At 68.3% G+C, this 17,498-nt stretch overlaps 1 protein-coding gene across 1 annotated transcript in view; it reads right to left on the bottom strand.

Annotated features, from left to right (window-relative positions):
* CCDC142 (coiled-coil domain containing 142) overlaps positions 1-17,328 on the bottom strand; it is a 27,008-nt gene extending 9,680 nt beyond the window's left edge. Inside the window, 5 exon segments of the mRNA XM_073612195.1 lie at positions 689-1,583; positions 1,585-2,006; positions 3,298-3,389; positions 3,525-3,605; positions 17,171-17,328. Of these exon segments, the coding sequence (XP_073468296.1) occupies positions 689-1,583; positions 1,585-2,006; positions 3,298-3,343 (1,363 nt within the window). The 5' untranslated portion in view covers positions 3,344-3,389; positions 3,525-3,605; positions 17,171-17,328.
* Between the last annotated feature and the right edge of the window lie 170 nt (positions 17,329-17,498).

The following is a 17,498-nucleotide window of genomic DNA, read 5'->3' as shown; positions in this document are numbered from 1 at the left end:
GCCCACCTCCCCCATTAGTAATGACCAGACAGACCCGCCCACCTCCCCCATTAGTAATGACCAGACAGACCCGCCCACCTCCACCATTAGTAAAGACCAGACAGACCCGCCCACCTCCACCATTTGTGATGACCAGACAGACTCGCCCACCTCCCCCATTAGTAATGACCAGACAGACTCGCCCACCTCCCCCATTAGTAATGACCAGACCCGCCCACCTCCCCCATTAGTAATGACCAGACAGACTCGCCCACCTCCACCATTAGTAATGACCAGACAGACTCGCCCACCTCCCCATTAGTAATGACCAGACCCGCCCACCTCCCCCATTAGTAATGACCAGATAGACCCGCCCACCTCCCCCATTAGTAATGACCAGACAGACTCGCCCACCTCCACCATTAGTAATGACCAGACCCGCCCACCTCCCCCATTAGTAATGACCAGACAGACCCGCCCACCTCCCCCATTAGTAATGACCAGACAGACCCGCCCACCTCCCCCATTAGTAATGACCAGACAGACCCACCCACCTCCCCCATTAGTAATGACCAGACAGACCCGCCCACCTCCACCATTAGTAATGAGCAGACAGACCCGCCCACCTCCACCATTAGTAATGAGCAGACAGACTTGCTATAAAACACACGCCTGTACATATATGAGGCGTGTTCTGTACACTCCATACCTGAATTGAAGGTTTCCCGCAGTACATGGACAGCGGACGCGCACACACCCTCTGGAAGTGACGGCAGAGCTGGCAGTGCACTTGGTCCCCTCATCCCCAGACAGAGGGCATGGAAGACATGGGAATGGAGGGCTGGCCACAGACGGGCACAGTACTGACTGTATATAGCAGATTCTGAGCTACTGGGGACTTGATTCCACATCTTCTGATCCAAGCCCACCAGGATCTGTAGAACTGGGGTCACCTGACTCCTGTCCCCCTGGATGAGGACCCCCAGATTGCTGGATGACCTCTGACCTGAGACCACCTGATTCTTCTGCAGACTACTGGATGTCCTAAGTGCAGGATCTGTAGCTTGGTTCACGTAGGACTTCATCTCTCTCCTGTCCTCCTGGACAACAACCCCCAGATTGCTGAGTGACCTCTGACCTGGGACCTCCTGACTTTTCTGTAGAACCAGGGTCACCTGACTCCTGTCCTCTTGGACAAGGACCCGCAGATTGCTAGGTGACCTCTGACCTGGGACCACCTGACTCTTCTGCTGACTACTGGATGGCCTAGGATTAGTAGCTTGCTTCATGTAGGTCTCCATCTCTCTCATCAACATGTCTTCCAGACCACACTGAGACCACATCCGGCACATCTCTCCCGCCAGGACTCCGCCTCTCTCTTCTGCCAATATCTCCAATGTCCGGCTCAGACAAAATGGCTGCAGTTCTGCCAAAGGTCTTCCTCGCTTGGATAAGTCGTCCACCACCTGGTTGTACAATGTAAGAGACCGACACAGGTCTGGGGTCACCTCGGCTGGGACTTGTGCCACCCTGCACAGTACGCGGAGTATAAACTGCTCTGTAAGGAGGGTGGCTTTAACCGCCATGAGGAGCAGGACACCGGGGGATGTTCCTGATGGCGTCCTGCATGGAGGGGGATGGGATGGGGTACAGGCAGGGGTCACTCCGAAGTCTTCTGTGCAGTAACGCACATTGAGAGGTGACGTCCCGCAGCCTCAGACACATGGCGGACAGGCGGGAGGGTATCGGGGGACTTTGCTCTATCAGCTCACACATGCTATTCATGTAATTCATGAGGCTCATCTGATGGACAACAAACTGACGGGTCAAGGTCAGAAGATGGCGCTGGCGGGTGAGGAGAACCAGCTGCTGAGCGCCACCGTGTCTGCGTGATAACTCCGTGTACATCCCATCGAGGAGAGCCTGAGCGCCCCCTGATGGATGGGGAAGGGCTGCATCGATGACATCATACTGAGACTCCGCCCTCTGCAACAAAACTGGAGAACACGGAGGAGATCCGGCGGACCCTGAGAGAAGAGACCATAATGATTAGAGATGGAGGAATCACACGACGGGGGGGGGGGGGGGGGGAGGAATCACACGACAGGGGGGGGGGGGGAGGAATCACACGACAGAGGGGGGGGGGGAGGAATCACACGACAGAGGGGGGGGGGGAGGCAGGAATCACACGACGGGGGGGGGGAGAAATCACACGACGGGGGGGGAGGAGGAATCACATGACAGGGGGGCGTGTCAGCACAGTGGGCCCAGAAAGGGGAGTAAGAGATATAAAATAAAAATAAAACCAGGGATTCCTTTCTCTGTTTCTCACAGGTAATGATGAAATGACCCGATATCCGGATATTCCCGATATCACCAACTGCACAGATCTGAACTCCTCCTCACATCAGCGTCCCCCACCCCCCCCACTGCCCATCACAGTCCTCAGCAGGGCCCTCCCCCCACCCTTCATATAGACAAATGACAGAAGAGTGGGGCGGATCTTGTTGTGGGACGACGTCATATGACAACGCCCAGTTTAGGCTCTTTACCCATGTGATCGGCTGTGTCCCCGCCCATCACTGCCTCCTCATCAGTCCCCGCCCATCACTGCCTCATCAGTCCCCGCCCATCACTGCCTCCTCATCAGTGAAGGAAAAAAAATTTACTTATTTACAAAATTTTCTAACAAACTAAGAAAAATTTCTTTAAAAAAAAAAAAAAAAGGCGTTCTTTTTGGTTTTCTTTTCGAAAAAATAACCCCCCAGCGGTGATTATCACCAAGAGAAAGTTCCATTTCTGTGAATAAATGTCCTCTGTGTACAGTGTTGTATGACCGTGTAATTGTCATTCAAAGTGCGACAGCGCTGAAAGCTGAACATTGTCCTGGGCGGGAGGGGGGAAGGGAGTCTGGATGGAGGGTGGGAGCTACAAGGCCCTTCATCCAGGCAGCCAATCACTTGCTTAGTAACCTTGGGCAGCTCCCGCCCTCCATCCAGAACTGTCCCGCCTCCCGCTGTCAGCTCTGTGGGGAATACAGATTGATGATTGGGGGAAGAAAAGGATCCTAAATGGTGGGACAGCCCAGACTCAATCCGCAGTCTGCCATCTAGTAATGCCGGAAAGAGGGGGGGGGGGGGTCACATGATGGTGGGAGGAGTCAGCACAGCGGATGAAACCGCATGAAAGGAGAAGCAGAAATTAGTGGCAGTGGAAGGAGGAGTCACAGGATGGCGAGAGGAGTCAGCACAGTGGATCCAGTCAGGTGACAGGAGAAAAAAAGCCAATCATAATGAAGTGGGAGGAGTCATGCAATACCATTAAATGCTGTCCTCTTACATCTGATGTCACTGGGGTGTGACATGTCTATTGGAGGAGAGAGAAGAGGGGTGGGGCCTGTGATTCTTCATCTGTAAGGACACAAGACATTGGTTAGAATCATTCACCATCTACAATTCTTATACTAGACTCCAGACACTCCCAGTGGGAGGGGCGTCTCATTGTTGGGGTAGATCTGTCTGGAGGGGGGAGGATGGTGAACTGACCTCATAGTGAAGAATGCAGAGTCCGCAGCAGAGGCCGGATCCCAGGAGGAGGAACCACACAACATTCTACAGACCGGAGCTCTGCAGAGAGAAATGTCACCACATTACAGAGCAGAGGAGGAGGAGACTGAAGGGGGAGGGACTAGAGGAGGGAGGGGAGGGGAGGAGACGAGGAGGGAGGGAGGAGAGGAGACAAGGAGGGAGGGAGGAGAGGAGACAAGGAGGAAGGGAGGAGAGGAGACAAGGAGGAAGGGAGGAGAGGAGACAAGGAGGAAGGGAGGAGAGGAGACAAGGAGGAAGGGAGGAGCCGGGAAGGGGAGGAGACATGAGGAAGAGGGGGGGGGGGGGGGAGAGGGGGGGAGGGGGGGGGAGAGGGGACGGTGAGGAAAGGGGGGGGGAGAGGGGACGGTGAGGAAAGGGGGGGGGGGGGGGAGAGGGGACGGTGAGGAAAGGGGGGGGAGGAGAGGGGACGGTGAGGAAAGGGGGGGGAGGAGAGGGGACGGTGAGGAAAGGGGGGGGAGGAGAGGGGACGGTGAGGAAAGGGGGGGGGGGGGGGAGAGGGGACAGTGAGGAAAGGGGGGGGGGGGGAGAGGGGACGGTGAGGAAAGGGGGGGGGGGAGGAGAGGGGACGGTGAGGAAGGGGGGGGGGAGGAGAGGGGACGGTGAGGAAAGGGGGGGAGGGGACGGTGAGGAAAGGGGGGGAGGAGAGGGGACGGTGAGAAGGGGGGGAGGAGAGGGGACGGTGAGAAGGGGGGGAGGAGAGGGGACGGTGAGAAGGGGGGGGAGGAGAGGGGACGGTGAGAAGGGGGGGGAGGAGAGGGGACGGTGAGAAGGGGGGGAGGAGAGGGGACGGTGAGAAGGGGGGGAGGAGAGGGGACGGTGAGGAAGGGGGGGGGAGAGGAAGGGGGGGGAGAGGGGACGGTGAGGAAAGGGGGGGGGGGGGAGAGAGGACACGGTGAGCAAAGGTGGGGAGGAGAGGGGACGGTGAGGAAAGGGGGGGGGGGGAGAGGGGACGGTGAGGAAGGGGGGGGAGAGGTAGGGGGGGAGAGAGGGGACGGTGAGGAAAGGGGGGGGAGAGGTAGGGGGGGAGAGAGGGGACGGTGAGGAAGGGGGGGGGGGGAGGAGAGGGGACGGTGAGGAAAGGGGGGGGGGGGGGGACGGTGAGGAAAGGGGGGGGAGGAGAGGGGACGGTGAGGAAGGGGGGGGAGAGGGGACGGTGAGGAAGGGGGGGGGGGGGGAGAGGGGGACGGTGAGGAAAGGGGGGGGAGGAGAGGGGACGGTGAGGAAGGGGGGGGAGAGGGGACGGTGAGGAAAGGGGGGGGGGGGGGGGGGGAGGGGACGGTGAGGAAAGGGGGGGGGGGGGGGGGAGAGGGGACGGTGAGGAAAGGGGGGGGGGGGGGGAGAGGGGACGGTGAGGAAAGGGGGGGGGGGGAGAGGGGACGGTGAGGAAAGGGGGGGGGGAGAGGGGGAGAGGGGGACGGTGAGGAAAGGGGGGGGGAGAGGGGGAGAGGGGACGGTGAGGAAGGGGGGGGGGGAGAGGGGGAGAGGGGACGGTGAGGAAAGGGGGGGGGGAGAGGGGGAGAGGGGACGGTGAGGAAAGGGGGGGGGGGGGGGGAGAGGGGACGGTGAGGAAGGGGGGGGGAGGGGACGGTGAGGAAAGGGGGGGGGAGAGGGGACGGTGAGGAAAGGGGGGGGGGGAGAGGGGAGGGGACGGTGAGGAAAGGGGGGGGGGGGAGGGGACGGTGAGGAAAGGGGGGGGGGGGGAAGAGGGGACGGTGAGGAAAGGGGGGGGGGGGGGGGAGAGGGGACGGTGAGGAAAGCGGGGGAGGAGAGGGGACGGTGAGGAAAGGGGGGGAGGAGAGGGGACGGTGAGGAAAGGGGGGGAGGAGAGGGGACGGTGAGGAAAGGGGGGGAGGAGAGGAGACGGTGAGGAAAGGGGGGGAGGAGAGGGGACGGTGAGGAAAGGGGGGGGAGGAGAGGGGACGGTGAGGAAGGGGGGGGGGAGAGAGGGGACGGTGAGGAAAGGGGGGGAGGAGAGGGGACGGTGAGGAAAGGGGGGGGGGGAGAGAGGGGACGGTGAGGAAAGGGGGGGAGAGGTAGGGGGGGAGAGAGGGGACGGTGAGGAAGGGGGGGGGGGGGGAGAGGGGACGGTGAGGAAAGGGGGGGGAGGGGATGGTGAGGAAAGGGGGGGAGGGGAGGGGACGGTGAGGAAGGGGGGGAGGAGAGGGGACGGTGAGGAAGGGGGGGAGGGAGAGGGGACGGTGAGGAAAGGGGGGGAGGAGAGGGGACGGTGAGGAAAGGGGGGGGAGAGGAAGGGGGGGGAGAGGGGACGGTGAGGAAAGGGGGGGAGTAGAGGGGACGGTGAGGAAAGGGGGGGGGGGGGGGAGAGGGGACGGTGAGGAAAGGGGGGGAGGAGAGGGGACGGTGAGGAAAGGGGGGGAGGAGAGGGGACGGTGAGGAAAGGGGGGGAGGAGAGGGGACGGTGAGGAAAGGGGGGGAGGAGAGGGGACGGTGAGGAAAGGGGGGGAGGAGAGGGGACGGTGAGGAAAGGGGGGGGAGGAGAGGGGACGGTGAGGAAAGGGGGGGAGGAGAGGTAGGGGGGGAGAGAGGGGACGGTGAGGAAAGGGGGGGGAGAGGTAGGGGGGGAGAGAGGGGACGGTGAGGAAGGGGGGGGGGGGGGGAGGAGAGGGGACGGTGAGGAAAGGGGGGGGGGGAGGAGAGGGGACGGTGAGGAAAGGGGGGGGGAGGAGAGGGGACGGTGAGGAAAGGGGGGGAGGGGACGGTGAGGAAAGGGGGGGAGGAGAGGAAGGGGGGGGAGGAGAGGGGACGGTGAGGAAGGGGGGGAGGAGAGGGGACGGTGAGGAAGGGGGGGGGAGAGGAAGGGGGGGGAGAGGAAGGGGGGGGAGAGGAAGGGGGGGGGAGAGGGGACGGTGAGGAAAGGGGGGGAGGGGACGGTGAGGAAAGGGGGGGAGGGGGGGACGGTGAGGAAAGGGGGGAGGGGGGGGACGGTGAGGAAAGGGGGGGGGAGGAGAGGGGGACGGTGAGGAAAGGGGGGGGGGAGGAGAGGGGACGGTGAGGAAAGGGGGGGGGAGGAGAGGGGACGGTGAGGAAAGGGGGGGAGTAGAGGGGACGGTGAGGAAAAGGGGGGGGGGAGAGGGGACGGTGAGGAAAGGGGGGGGGGGGAGAGGGGACGGTGAGGAAAGGGGGGGAGGAGAGGGGACGGTGAGGAAAGGGGGGGGAGGAGAGGGGACGGTGAGGAAAGGGGGGGAGGAGAGGGGACGGTGAGGAAAGGGGGGGGGGGGGGGGGGGGAGAGAGGGGACGGTGAGGAAAGGGGGGGGAGAGGTAGGGGGGGAGAGAGGGGACGGTGAGGAAAGGGGGGGGGAGAGGTAGGGGGGAGAGAGGGGACGGTGAGGAAAGGGGGGGGAGAGGTAGGGGGGAGAGAGGGGACGGTGAGGAAAGGGGGGGGGAGAGGTAGGGGGGAGAGAGGGGACGGTGAGGAAAGGGGGGGGGAGAGGTAGGGGGGGAGAGAGGGGACGGTGAGGAAAGGGGGGGGAGGAGAGGGGACGGCGAGGAAGGGGGGGACGGCGAGGAAGCGGGGGGGGGGAGAGGGGACGGCGAGGAAAGGGGGGGGGGGGGGGGAGAGGGGACGGTGAGGAAAGGGGGGGGGGGGGAGAGGGGACGGTGAGGAAAGGGGGGGGGGGGGAGAGGGGACGGTGAGGAAAGGGGGGGGGGGAGAGGGGACGGTGAGGAAAGGGGGGAGGGGAGAGGGGACGGTGAGGAAAGGGGGGAGGGGAGAGGGGAGAGGGGACGGTGAGGAAAGGGGGGGAGGAGAGGGGACGGTGAGGAAAGGGGGGGGAGGAGAGGGGACGGTGAGGAAAGGGGGGGAGGAGAGGGGACGGTGAGGAAAGGGGGGGAGGAGAGGGGACGGTGAGGAAAGGGGGGGAGGAGAGGGGACGGTGGGAGGGGGGGAAGGGGGGGAGGAGAGGGGACGGTGAGGAGGGGGGAGAGAGGGGACGGTGAGGAAAGGGGGGGAGGAGAGGGGACGGTGAGGAAAGGGGGGGGGGGGGGGAGGAGAGGGGACGGTGAGGAAAGGGGGGGGGAGGGGACGGTGAGGAAAGGGGGGGAGGAGAGGGGACGGTGAGAAGGGGGGGGGGGGGAGAGGAAGGGGGGGGAGAGGGGACGGTGAGGAAAGGGGGGGGGGAGAGGGGACGGTGAGGAAAGGGGGGGGGGGAGAGGGGACGGTGAGGAAAGGGGGGGGGAGGAGAGGGGGACGGTGAGGAAAGGGGGGGGGGGGGGAGAGGGGACGGTGAGGAAAGGGGGGGGGGGGGGGGAGAGGGGACGGTGAGGAAAGGGGGGGAGGAGAGGGGACGGTGAGGAAAGGGGGGGGAGGAGAAGGGACGGTGAGGAAAGGGGGGGGAGGAGAGGGGACGGTGAGGAAAGGGGGGGGGGAGGAGAGGGGACGGTGAGGAAAGGGGGGGGGAGGGGACGGTGAGGAAAGGGGGGGGAGGAGAGGGGACGGTGAGGAAAGGGGGGGGGAGGAGAGGGGACGGTGAGAAGGGGGGGGGGGAGAGGAAGGGGGGGGAGAGGGGACGGTGAGGAAAGGGGGGGGGAGGAGAGGGGACGGTGAGGAAAAGGGGGGGGGGAGGAGAGGGGACGGTGAGGAAAGGGGGGGGGGGAGGAGAGGGGACGGTGAGGAAAGGGGGGGGGGGAGGAGAGGGGACGGTGAGGAAAGGGGGGGGAGGGGACGGTGAGGAAAGGGGGGGGGGGGGGAGGAGAGGGGACGGTGAGAAGGGGGGGGGGGGGGGGAGAGGAAGGGGGGGGGAGGGGACGGTGAGGAAAGGGGGGGAGTAGAGGGGACGGTGAGGAAAAGGGGGGGGGAGAGGGGACGGTGAGGAAAGGGGGGGGGGGAGAGGGGACGGTGAGGAAAGGGGGGGGGGGGGAGAGGGGACGGTGAGGAAAGGGGGGGGGGGAGAGGGGACGGTGAGGAAAGGGGGGGAGGGAGAGGGGACGGTGAGGAAAGGGGGGGAGGAGAGGGGACGGTGAGGAAAGGGGGGGAGGAGAGGGGAGAGGGGACGGTGAGGAAAGGGGGGGGAGAGGTAGGGGGGAGAGAGGGGACGGTGAGGAAAGGGGGGGGAGAGGTAGGGGGGGAGAGAGGGGACGGTGAGGAAAGGGGGGGGAGGAGAGGGGGACGGCGAGGAAGGGGGGGACGGCGAGGAAGGGGGGGGGGGGGAGAGGGGGACGGCGAGGAAAGGGGGGGGAGAGGGGACGGCGAGGAAAGGGGGGGGGGAGAGGGGACGGCGAGGAAAGGGGGGGGGGGAGAGGGGACGGCGAGGAAAGGGGGGGGGGGGAGAGGGGACGGTGAGGAAAGGGGGGAGGGGGAGAGGGGACGGTGAGGAAAGGGGGGGAGGAGAGGGGACGGTGAGGAAAGGGGGGGGGGAGGAGAGGGGACGGTGAGGAAAGGGGGGGGAGGAGAGGGGACGGTGAGGAAAGGGGGGGAGGAGAGGGGACGGTGAGGAAGGGGGGGAGGAGAGGGGACGGTGAGGAAGGGGGGGAGGAGAGGGGACGGTGAGGAAAGGGGGGGAGGAGAGGGGACGGTGAGGAAAGGGGGGGAGGAGAGGGGACGGTGAGGAAAGGGGGGGAGGAGAGGGGACGGTGAGGGAAAGGGGGGGGGGGGGGGAGGAGAGGGGACGGTGAGGAGAAGGGGGGGGGGGAGGGGACGGTGAGGAAAGGGGGGGGAGGAGAGGGGACGGTGAGAAGGGGGGGGGGGGAGGAAGGGGGGGGAGAGGGGACGGTGAGGAAAGGGGGGGGGGAGAGGGACGGTGAGGAAAGGGGGGGGGAGGAGAGGGGACGGTGAGGAAAGGGGGGGGAGGAGAGGGGACGGTGAGGAAAGGGGGGGGGGGGAGAGGGGACGGTGAGGAAAGGGGGGGGGGGGAGAGGGGACGGTGAGGAAAGGGGGGGGGGGGAGAGGGGACGGTGAGGAAAGGGGGGGGGGGAGAGGGGACGGTGAGGAAAGGGGGGGGGGGAGAGGGGACGGTGAGGAAAGGGGGGGAGGAGAGGGGACGGTGAGGAAAGGGGGGGAGGAGAGGGGACGGTGAGGAAGGGGGGGGGGGAGGAGAGGGGACGGTGAGGAAAGGGGGGGGGGGGGGGGGGGGGAGGAGAGGGGACGGTGAGGAAAGGGGGGAGGAGAGGGGGACGGTGAGGAAAGGGGGGGGAGGAGAGGGGACGGTGAGGAAAGGGGGGGAGGAGAGGGGACGGTGAGGAAAGGGGGGGAGGAGAGGGGACGGTGAGGAAAGGGGGGGAGGAGAGGGGACGGTGAGGAAAGGGGGGGAGGAGAGGGGACGGTGAGGAAAGGGGGGGGGGGGGGGGGGAGAGAGGGGACGGTGAGGAAAGGGGGGGGGGGGGGAGAGGTAGGGGGGGGGAGAGAGGGGACGGTGAGGAAGGGGGGGGGGGGGAGAGGGGACGGTGAGGAAAGGGGGGGGAGGAGAGGGGACGGCGAGGAAGGGGGGGGGGGGGAGGGGACGGCGAGGAAGGGGGGGGGGAGAGGGGACGGCGAGGAAAGGGGGGGGGGAGAGGGGACGGCGAGGAAAGGGGGGGGGGAGAGGGGACGGCGAGGAAAGGGGGGGGGAGGAGAGGGGACGGTGAGGAAAGGGGGGGAGGGGACGGTGAGGAAAGGGGGGGGAGGGGACGGTGAGGAAAGGGGGGGAGGGGACGGTGAGGAAAGGGGGGGAGGGGACGGTGAGGAAAGGGGGGGAGGAGAGGGGACGGTGAGGAAAGGGGGGGGGAGGAGAGGGGACGGTGAGGAAAGGGGGGGGGAGGAGAGGGGACGGTGAGGAAAGGGGGGGGGGAGGAGAGGGGACGGTGAGGAAAGGGGGGGGGGGAGGAGAGGGGACGGTGAGGAAAGGGGGGGGAGGGGACGGTGAGGAAAGGGGGGGGAGGGGACGGTGAGGAGAGGGGGGGGAGGGGACGGTGAGGAGAGGGGGGGGGGAGGGGACGGTGAGGAAAGGGGGGGAGTAGAGGGGACGGTGAGGAAAGGGGGGGGGGGAGAGGGGACGGTGAGGAAAGGGGGGGGGGGGGAGAGGGGACGGTGAGGAAAGGGGGGGGAGGAGAGGGGACGGTGAGGAAAGGGGGGGGAGAGGTAGGGGGGAGAGAGGGGACGGTGAGGAAAGGGGGGGGGGGAGAGGTAGGGGGGGAGAGAGGGGACGGTGAGGAAAGGGGGGGGAGAGGTAGGGGGGGAGAGAGGGGACGGCGAGGAAAGGGGGGGGAGAGGGGACGGCGAGGAAAGGGGGGGGGGAGAGGGGACGGCGAGGAAAGGGGGGGGGGGGGAGAGGGGACGGTGAGGAAGGGGGGGGGGGGGGAGAGGGGACGGTGAGGAAAGGGGGGGGGGGGGGGAGAGGGGACGGTGAGGAAAGGGGGGAGGGGGAGAGGGGACGGTGAGGAAGGGGGGAGGGGAGAGGGGACGGTGAGGAAGGGGGGGGAGAGGGGACGGCGAGGAAAGGGGGGGGGGGGAGAGGGGACGGTGAGGGAAAGGGGGGGGGGGGGGAGAGGGGACGGTGAGGAAAGGGGGGGGGGGGGGGAGAGGGGACGGTGAGGAAAGGGCGGGGGGGGGGGCTGGAGAGGGGACGGTGAGGAAAGGGGGGGGGGGGGAGAGGGGACGGTGAGGAAAGGGGGGGGGGGAGAGGGGACGGTGAGGAAAGGGGGTGAGGAGAGGGGACGGTGAGGAAAGGGGGGGGGGGGAGAGGGGACGGTGAGGAAAGGGGGGGGGGGGAGAGGGGACGGTGAGGAAAGGGGGGGGGGGAGAGGGGACGGTGAGGAAAGGGGGGGAGGAGAGGGGACGGTGAGGAAAGGGGGGGAGGAGAGGGGACGGTGAGGAAAGGGGGGGAGGAGAGGGGACGGTGAGGAAAGGGGGGGAGGAGAGGGGACGGTGAGGAAAGGGGGGGAGGGGGGGGGAGAGGGGACGGTGAGGAGACGGTGAGGAAAGGGGGGGGGGGGAGGAGAGGGGACGGTGAGGAAAGGGGGGGGGGAGGAGAGGGGACGGTGAGGAAAGGGGGGGGAGGGGGACGGTGAGGAAAGGGGGGGAGGAGAGGGGACGGTGAGGAAAGGGGGGGAGGAGAGGGGACGGTGAGGAAAGGGGGGGAGGAGAGGGGACGGTGAGGAAAGGGGGGGAGGAGAGGGGACGGTGAGGAAAGGGGGGGAGGAGAGGGGACGGTGAGGAAAGGGGGGGGGGAGAGGTGGGGGGGAGAGAGGGGACGGTGAGGAAAGGGGGGGGAGAGAGGTAGGGGGGGAGAGAGGGGACGGTGAGGAAGGGGGGGGGGGGAGAGGGGACGGTGAGGAAAGGGGGGGGAGGAGAGGGGACGGTGAGGAAAGGGGGGGGAGGAGAGGGGGACGGCGAGGAAGGGGGGGGGAGAGGGGGACGGCGAGGAGGGGGGGGGGGGGGGGGGGGGAGAGGGGACGGTGAGGAAAGGGGGAGAGAGGTAGGGGGGGAGGAGAGGGGACGGTGAGGAAGGGGGGGGGACGGTGAGGAAGGGGGGGGAGAGGGGACGGTGAGGAGGGGGACGGTGAGGAAAGGGGGGGGACAGGAAGGGGGGGGGGGAGAGGGGACGGTGAGGAAAGGGGGGGGGGGGGGGGGAGGGGACGGTGAGGAAAGGGGGGGGGGGGGGGAGAGGGGACGGTGAGGAAAGGGGGGGAGGAGAGGGGACGGTGAGGAAAGGGGGGGGAGGAGAGGGGACGGTGAGGAAAGGGGGGGAGGAGAGGGGACGGTGAGGAAAGGGGGGGAGGAGAGGGGACGGTGAGGAAAGGGGGGGAGGAGAGGGGACGGTGAGGAAAGGGGGGGGACGGTGAGGAAGGGGGGGGAGAGGGGACGGTGAGGAGGGGGACGGTGAGGAAAGGGGGGGAGAGGAAGGGGGGGGGGAGAGGGGACGGTGAGGAAAGGGGGGGGGGGGGGGGGAGAGGGGACGGTGAGGAAAGGGGGGGGGGGGGGGGGGAGAGGGGACGGTGAGGAAAGGGGGGGAGGAGAGGGGACGGTGAGGAAAGGGGGGGAGGAGAGGGGACGGTGAGGAAAGGGGGGGAGGAGAGGGGACGGTGAGGAAAGGGGGGGAGGAGAGGGGACGGTGAGGAAAGGGGGGGAGGAGAGGGGACGGTGAGGAAAGGGGGGGAGGAGAGGGGACGGTGAGGAAAGGGGGGGAGGAGAGGGGACGGTGAGGAAAGGGGGGGAGGAGAGGGGACGGTGAGGAAAGGGGGGGAGGAGAGGGGACGGTGAGGAAAGGGGGGGGAGGAGAGGGGGACGGTGAGGAAAGGGGGGGAGGAGAGGGGACGGTGAGGAAAGGGGGGGAGGAGAGGGGACGGTGAGGAAAGGGGGGGAGGAGAGGGGACGGTGAGGAAAGGGGGGGAGGAGAGAGGGGACGGTGAGGAAAGGGGGGGGGGGAGAGAGGGGACGGTGAGGAAAGGGGGGGGGGAGAGGTAGGGGGGGAGAGAGGGGACGGTGAGGAAAGGGGGGGGGGAGAGGGGACGGTGAGGAAAGGGGGGGGGAGAGGTAGGGTGGAGAGAGGGGACGGTGAGGAAGGGGGGGGGGAGAGGGGACGGTGAGGAAAGGGGGGGGAGGAGAGGGGACGGCGAGGAAGGGGGGGGAGGAGAGGGGACGGCGAGGAAGGGGGGGGGGGGAGAGGGGACGGTGAGGAAGGGGGGGGGGGGGGAGAGGGGAGGGGACGGTGAGGAAAGGGGGGGGGGGGACGGTGAGGAAGGGGGGGGAGAGGGGACGGTGAGGAGGGGGACGGTGAGGAAAGGGGGGGGGGAGAGGAAGGGGGGGGGGAGAGAGGAAGGGGGGGGGGGAGAGAGGAAGGGGGGGGGGAGAGAGGAAGGGGGGGGGGAGAGGGGACGGTGAGGAAAGGGGGGGGGGGAGAGGGGACGGTGAGGAAAGGGGGGGGGGGGGGGAGAGGGGACGGTGAGGAAAGGGGGGGGGGGGGGGGGGAGAGGGGACGGTGAGGAAAGGGGGGGGGGGGGGAGGAGAGGGGACGGTGAGGAAAGGGGGGGGGGAGGAGAGGGGACGGTGAGGAAAGGGGGGGGGAGGAGAGGGGACGGTGAGGAAAGGGGGGGGGAGGAGAGGGGACGGTGAGGAAAGGGGGGGGGAGGAGAGGGGACAGGTGAGGAAAGGGGGGGGGGGGAGGAGAGGGGACAGTGAGGAAAGGGGGGGGGGGGGGGAGAGGGGACGGTGAGGAAAGGGGGGGGAGGAGAGGGGACGGTGAGGAAAGGGGGGGGGAGGAGAGGGGACGGTGAGGAAAGGGGGGGGGGGGAGAGGGGACGGTGAGGAAAGGGGGGGGGAGAGGAAGGGGGGGAGAGGGGACGGTGAGGAAAGGGGGGGAGGAGAGGGGACGGTGAGGAAAGGGGGGGGGAGGGGACGGTGAGGAAAGGGGGGGGGGGGAGGGGGACGGTGAGGAAAGGGGGGGGAGAGGAAGGGGGGGGAGAGGGGACGGTGAGGAAAGGGGGGGAGGAGAGGGGACGGTGAGGAAAGGGGGGGGGGGGAGAGGGGACCGTGAGGAAAGGGGGGGGGGGAGAGGGGACCGTGAGGAAAGGGGGGGGGGAGAGGGGACGGTGAGGAAAGGGGGGGGGGGGGAGGGGACGGTGAGGAAAGGGGGGGGGGGAGGGGACGGTGAGGAAAGGGGGGGGGGAGGGGACGGTGAGGAAAGGGGGGGGAGAGGTAGGGGGGGGAGAGAGGGGACGGTGAGGAAAGGGGGGGAGAGGTAGGGGGGGAGAGAGGGGACGGTGAGGAAGGGGGGGGGAGAGGGGACGGTGAGGGAAAGGGGGGGGAGGAGAGGGGACGGCGAGGAAGGGGGGGGGGGGGAGGGGACGGCGAGGAAGGGGGGGGGGGGGAGGGGACGGCGAGGAAGGGGGGGGGGGGGAGAGGGGACGGTGAGGAAGGGGGGGGGGGGAGAGGGGACGGTGAGGAAAGGGGGGGGGGGGAGAGGGGACGGTGAGGAAAGGGGGGGGGGGGAGAGGGGACGGTGAGGAAAGGGGGGGGGAGAGGGGACGGTGAGGAAAGGGGGGGGGGAGGAGGGGACGGTGAGGAAAGGGGGGGGAGGAGAGGGGACGGCGAGGAAGGGGGGGGGGAGAGGGACGGCGAGGAAGGGGGGGGGGAGAGGGGACGGCGAGGAAAGGGGGGGGGGAGAGGGGACGGTGAGGAAGGGGGGGGGGAGGGGACGGTGAGGAGGGGGGGGGGGGAGAGGGGACGGTGAGGAAAGGGGGGGGGGGGGGAGGGGACGGTGAGGAAAGGGGGGGGGGGGGAGAGGGGACGGTGAGGAAAGGGGGGGGGGGGGGAGAGGGGACGGTGAGGAAAGGGGGGGGGAGAGGGGACGGTGAGGAAAGGGGGGGGGGGGGGGAGGGGACGGTGAGGAAAGGGGGGGGGGGGGAGGGGACGGTGAGGAAAGGGGGGGGGGGGGGGAGGGGACGGTGAGGAAAGGGGGGGGAGGAGAGGGGACGGTGAGGAAAGGGGGGGGAGGAGAGGGGACGGTGAGGCAAGGGGGGGGAGGAGAGGGGACGGTGAGGAAAGGGGGGGGAGGAGAGGGGACGGTGAGGAAAGGGGGGGGAGGAGAGGGGGACGGTGAGGAAAGGGGGGGGGAGGAGAGGGGACGGTGAGGAAAGGGGGGGAGGAGAGGGGACGGTGAGGAAAGGGGGGAGGGGGGGGGGAGAGGGGACGGTGAGGAAAGGGGGGAGGAGAGGGGACGGTGAGGAAAGGGGGGGGGGGGGGGGAGGAGAGGGGACGGTGAGGAAAGGGGGGGGGGGGGGGGGAGGAGAGGGGACGGTGAGGAAAGGGGGGGGAGGAGAGGGGACGGTGAGGAAAGGGGGGGGAGGGGACGGTGAGGAAAGGGGGGGGAGGAGAGGGGACGGTGAGAAGGGGGGGGAGAGGAAGGGGGGGGGGAGGGGACGGTGAGGAAAGGGGGGGGGAGTAGAGGGGACGGTGAGGAAAGGGGGGGAGAGAGGGGACGGTGAGGAAAGGGGGGGGAGAGAGGGGACGGTGAGGAAAGGGGGGGAGAGAGGGGACGGTGAGGAAAGGGGGGGAGAGAGGGGACGGTGAGGAAAGGGGGGGGGGAGAGGGGACGGTGAGGAAAGGGGGGGGGGGAGAGGGGACGGTGAGGAAAGGGGGGGGGAGAGGGGACGGTGAGGAAAGGGGGGGGGGGAGAGGGGGACGGTGAGGAAAGGGGGGGAGGAGAGGGGACGGTGAGGAAAGGGGGGGAGGAGAGGGGACGGTGAGGAAGGGGGGGGGGGGGGAGAGAGGGGACGGTGAGGAAAGGGGGGGGAGAGGTGGGGGGGGAGAGAGGGGACGGTGAGGAAAGGGGGGGGGAGAGGTAGGGGGGGAGAGAGGGGACGGTGAGGAGGGGGGGGGGGGGAGAGGGGACGGTGAGGAAAGGGGGGGGAGGAGAGGGGACGGCGAGGAAGGGGGGGGAGGGGACGGCGAGGAAGGGGGGGGGGGGGGAGAGGTGACGGTGAGGAAAGGGGGAGAGAGGTAGGGGGGGAGGAGGAGAGGGGACGGTGAGGAGGGGGACGGTGAGGAAAGGGGGGGAGAGGAAGGGGGGGGGAGAGGGGACGGTGAGGAAAGGGGGGGGGGGAGAGGGGACGGTGAGGAAAGGGGGGGGGAGGTAGGGGGGGAGAGAGGGGACGGTGAGGAAAGGGGGGGGGGACGGTGAGGAAAGGGGGGGGGGGGGGAGGGACGGTGAGGAAAGGGGGGGGGGACGGTGAGGAAGGGGGGGGGGGGAGAGGGGACGGTGAGGAGGGGGACGGTGAGGAAAGGGGGGGGGGGGAGAGGGGACCGTGAGGAAAGGGGGGGGGGAGAGGGGACGGTGAGGAAAGGGGGGGGGGAGAGGGGACGGTGAGGAAGGGGGGGAGGAGAGGGGGGGGCGAGGAAGGGGGGGGGGAGAGGGGACGGTGAGGAAAGGGGGGGGGGGGGGGGGGGGGAGAGGGGACGGTGAGGAAAGGGGGGGGGGGGGGGGACGGTGAGGAAAGGGGGGGGGGGAGGGGACGGTGAGGAAAGGGGGGGGAGGAGAGGGGACGGCGAGGAAGGGGGGGGGGAGGGAGGGGGGGGGCGAGGAAGGGGGGGGGGGAGAGGGGACGGTGAGGAAAGGGGGGGGGGGGGGAGAGGGGACGGTGAGGAAAGGGGGGGGGGGACGGTGAGGAAGGGGGGGGGGGAGAGGGGACGGTGAGGAGGGGGACGGTGAGGAAGGGGGGGGGGAGAGGGGACCGTGAGGAAAGGGGGGGGGGGAGAGGGGACGGTGAGGAAAGGGGGGGGGGGAGAGAGGGGACGGTGAGGAAAGGGGGGGGGAGAGGGGACGGTGAGGAAAGGGGGGGGGAGGGGACGGTGAGGAAAGGGGGGGGGGGAGAGAGGGGACGGTGAATAAAGGGGGGGGAGAGGTAGGGGGGGAGAGAGGGGACGGTGAGGAGGGGGGGGAGAGGGGACGGTGAGGAAAGGGGGGGGGGGAGAGGGGACGGTGAGGAAAGGGGGGGGGGATGATGAAGTGGGGGAGGGGATGGAGTGGGGGGGCGGTGGGGGAGGGGATGATGGAGTGGTGTGTGGAAGGGATGAAGTGAGGGAAGAGGGGATGGAGTGGGGGGGGCGGATGGGGGGAGGAGTATCGCCCTCTCCGGTAATCACGTGACTCACCCGCTCCTCCTGTCATCTCCCATCTCAGGACTCCCCCGTCGTCACCACAGCAACCGAGACCGGAAGGGGCGGAGTCAGCTACTAACATGTAGGGGACATCTTAACTACGACTTCCGTGTGAGAAGAGGCGGGGTCTTCTATAGTGAGGGGCGGGGAAGAGGGAGGGGATTTAGGAGAGGCAGACGGAGAACATTTGCGGCTTGTGGGTGGTGTGTTGTACGATAGCAGGGCGGGGTCTCCGTAGAACGGTGGGCGGGGTTCCTCTTTGTCCATGTAGTGACGTCCTCCTCGAGGTGAGCAGGGAGGACTCCGCCCTCTGACCGGTCAC

This window comes from Aquarana catesbeiana, linkage group LG01 (assembly GCF_042186555.1).
Source record: "Aquarana catesbeiana isolate 2022-GZ linkage group LG01, ASM4218655v1, whole genome shotgun sequence".
NCBI classification, from domain to species: Eukaryota; Metazoa; Chordata; class Amphibia; order Anura; family Ranidae; genus Aquarana; species Aquarana catesbeiana.
The sequence above is the reverse complement of the archived record's forward strand: the minus strand, read 5'-3'. Positions and strand labels throughout refer to the sequence as shown.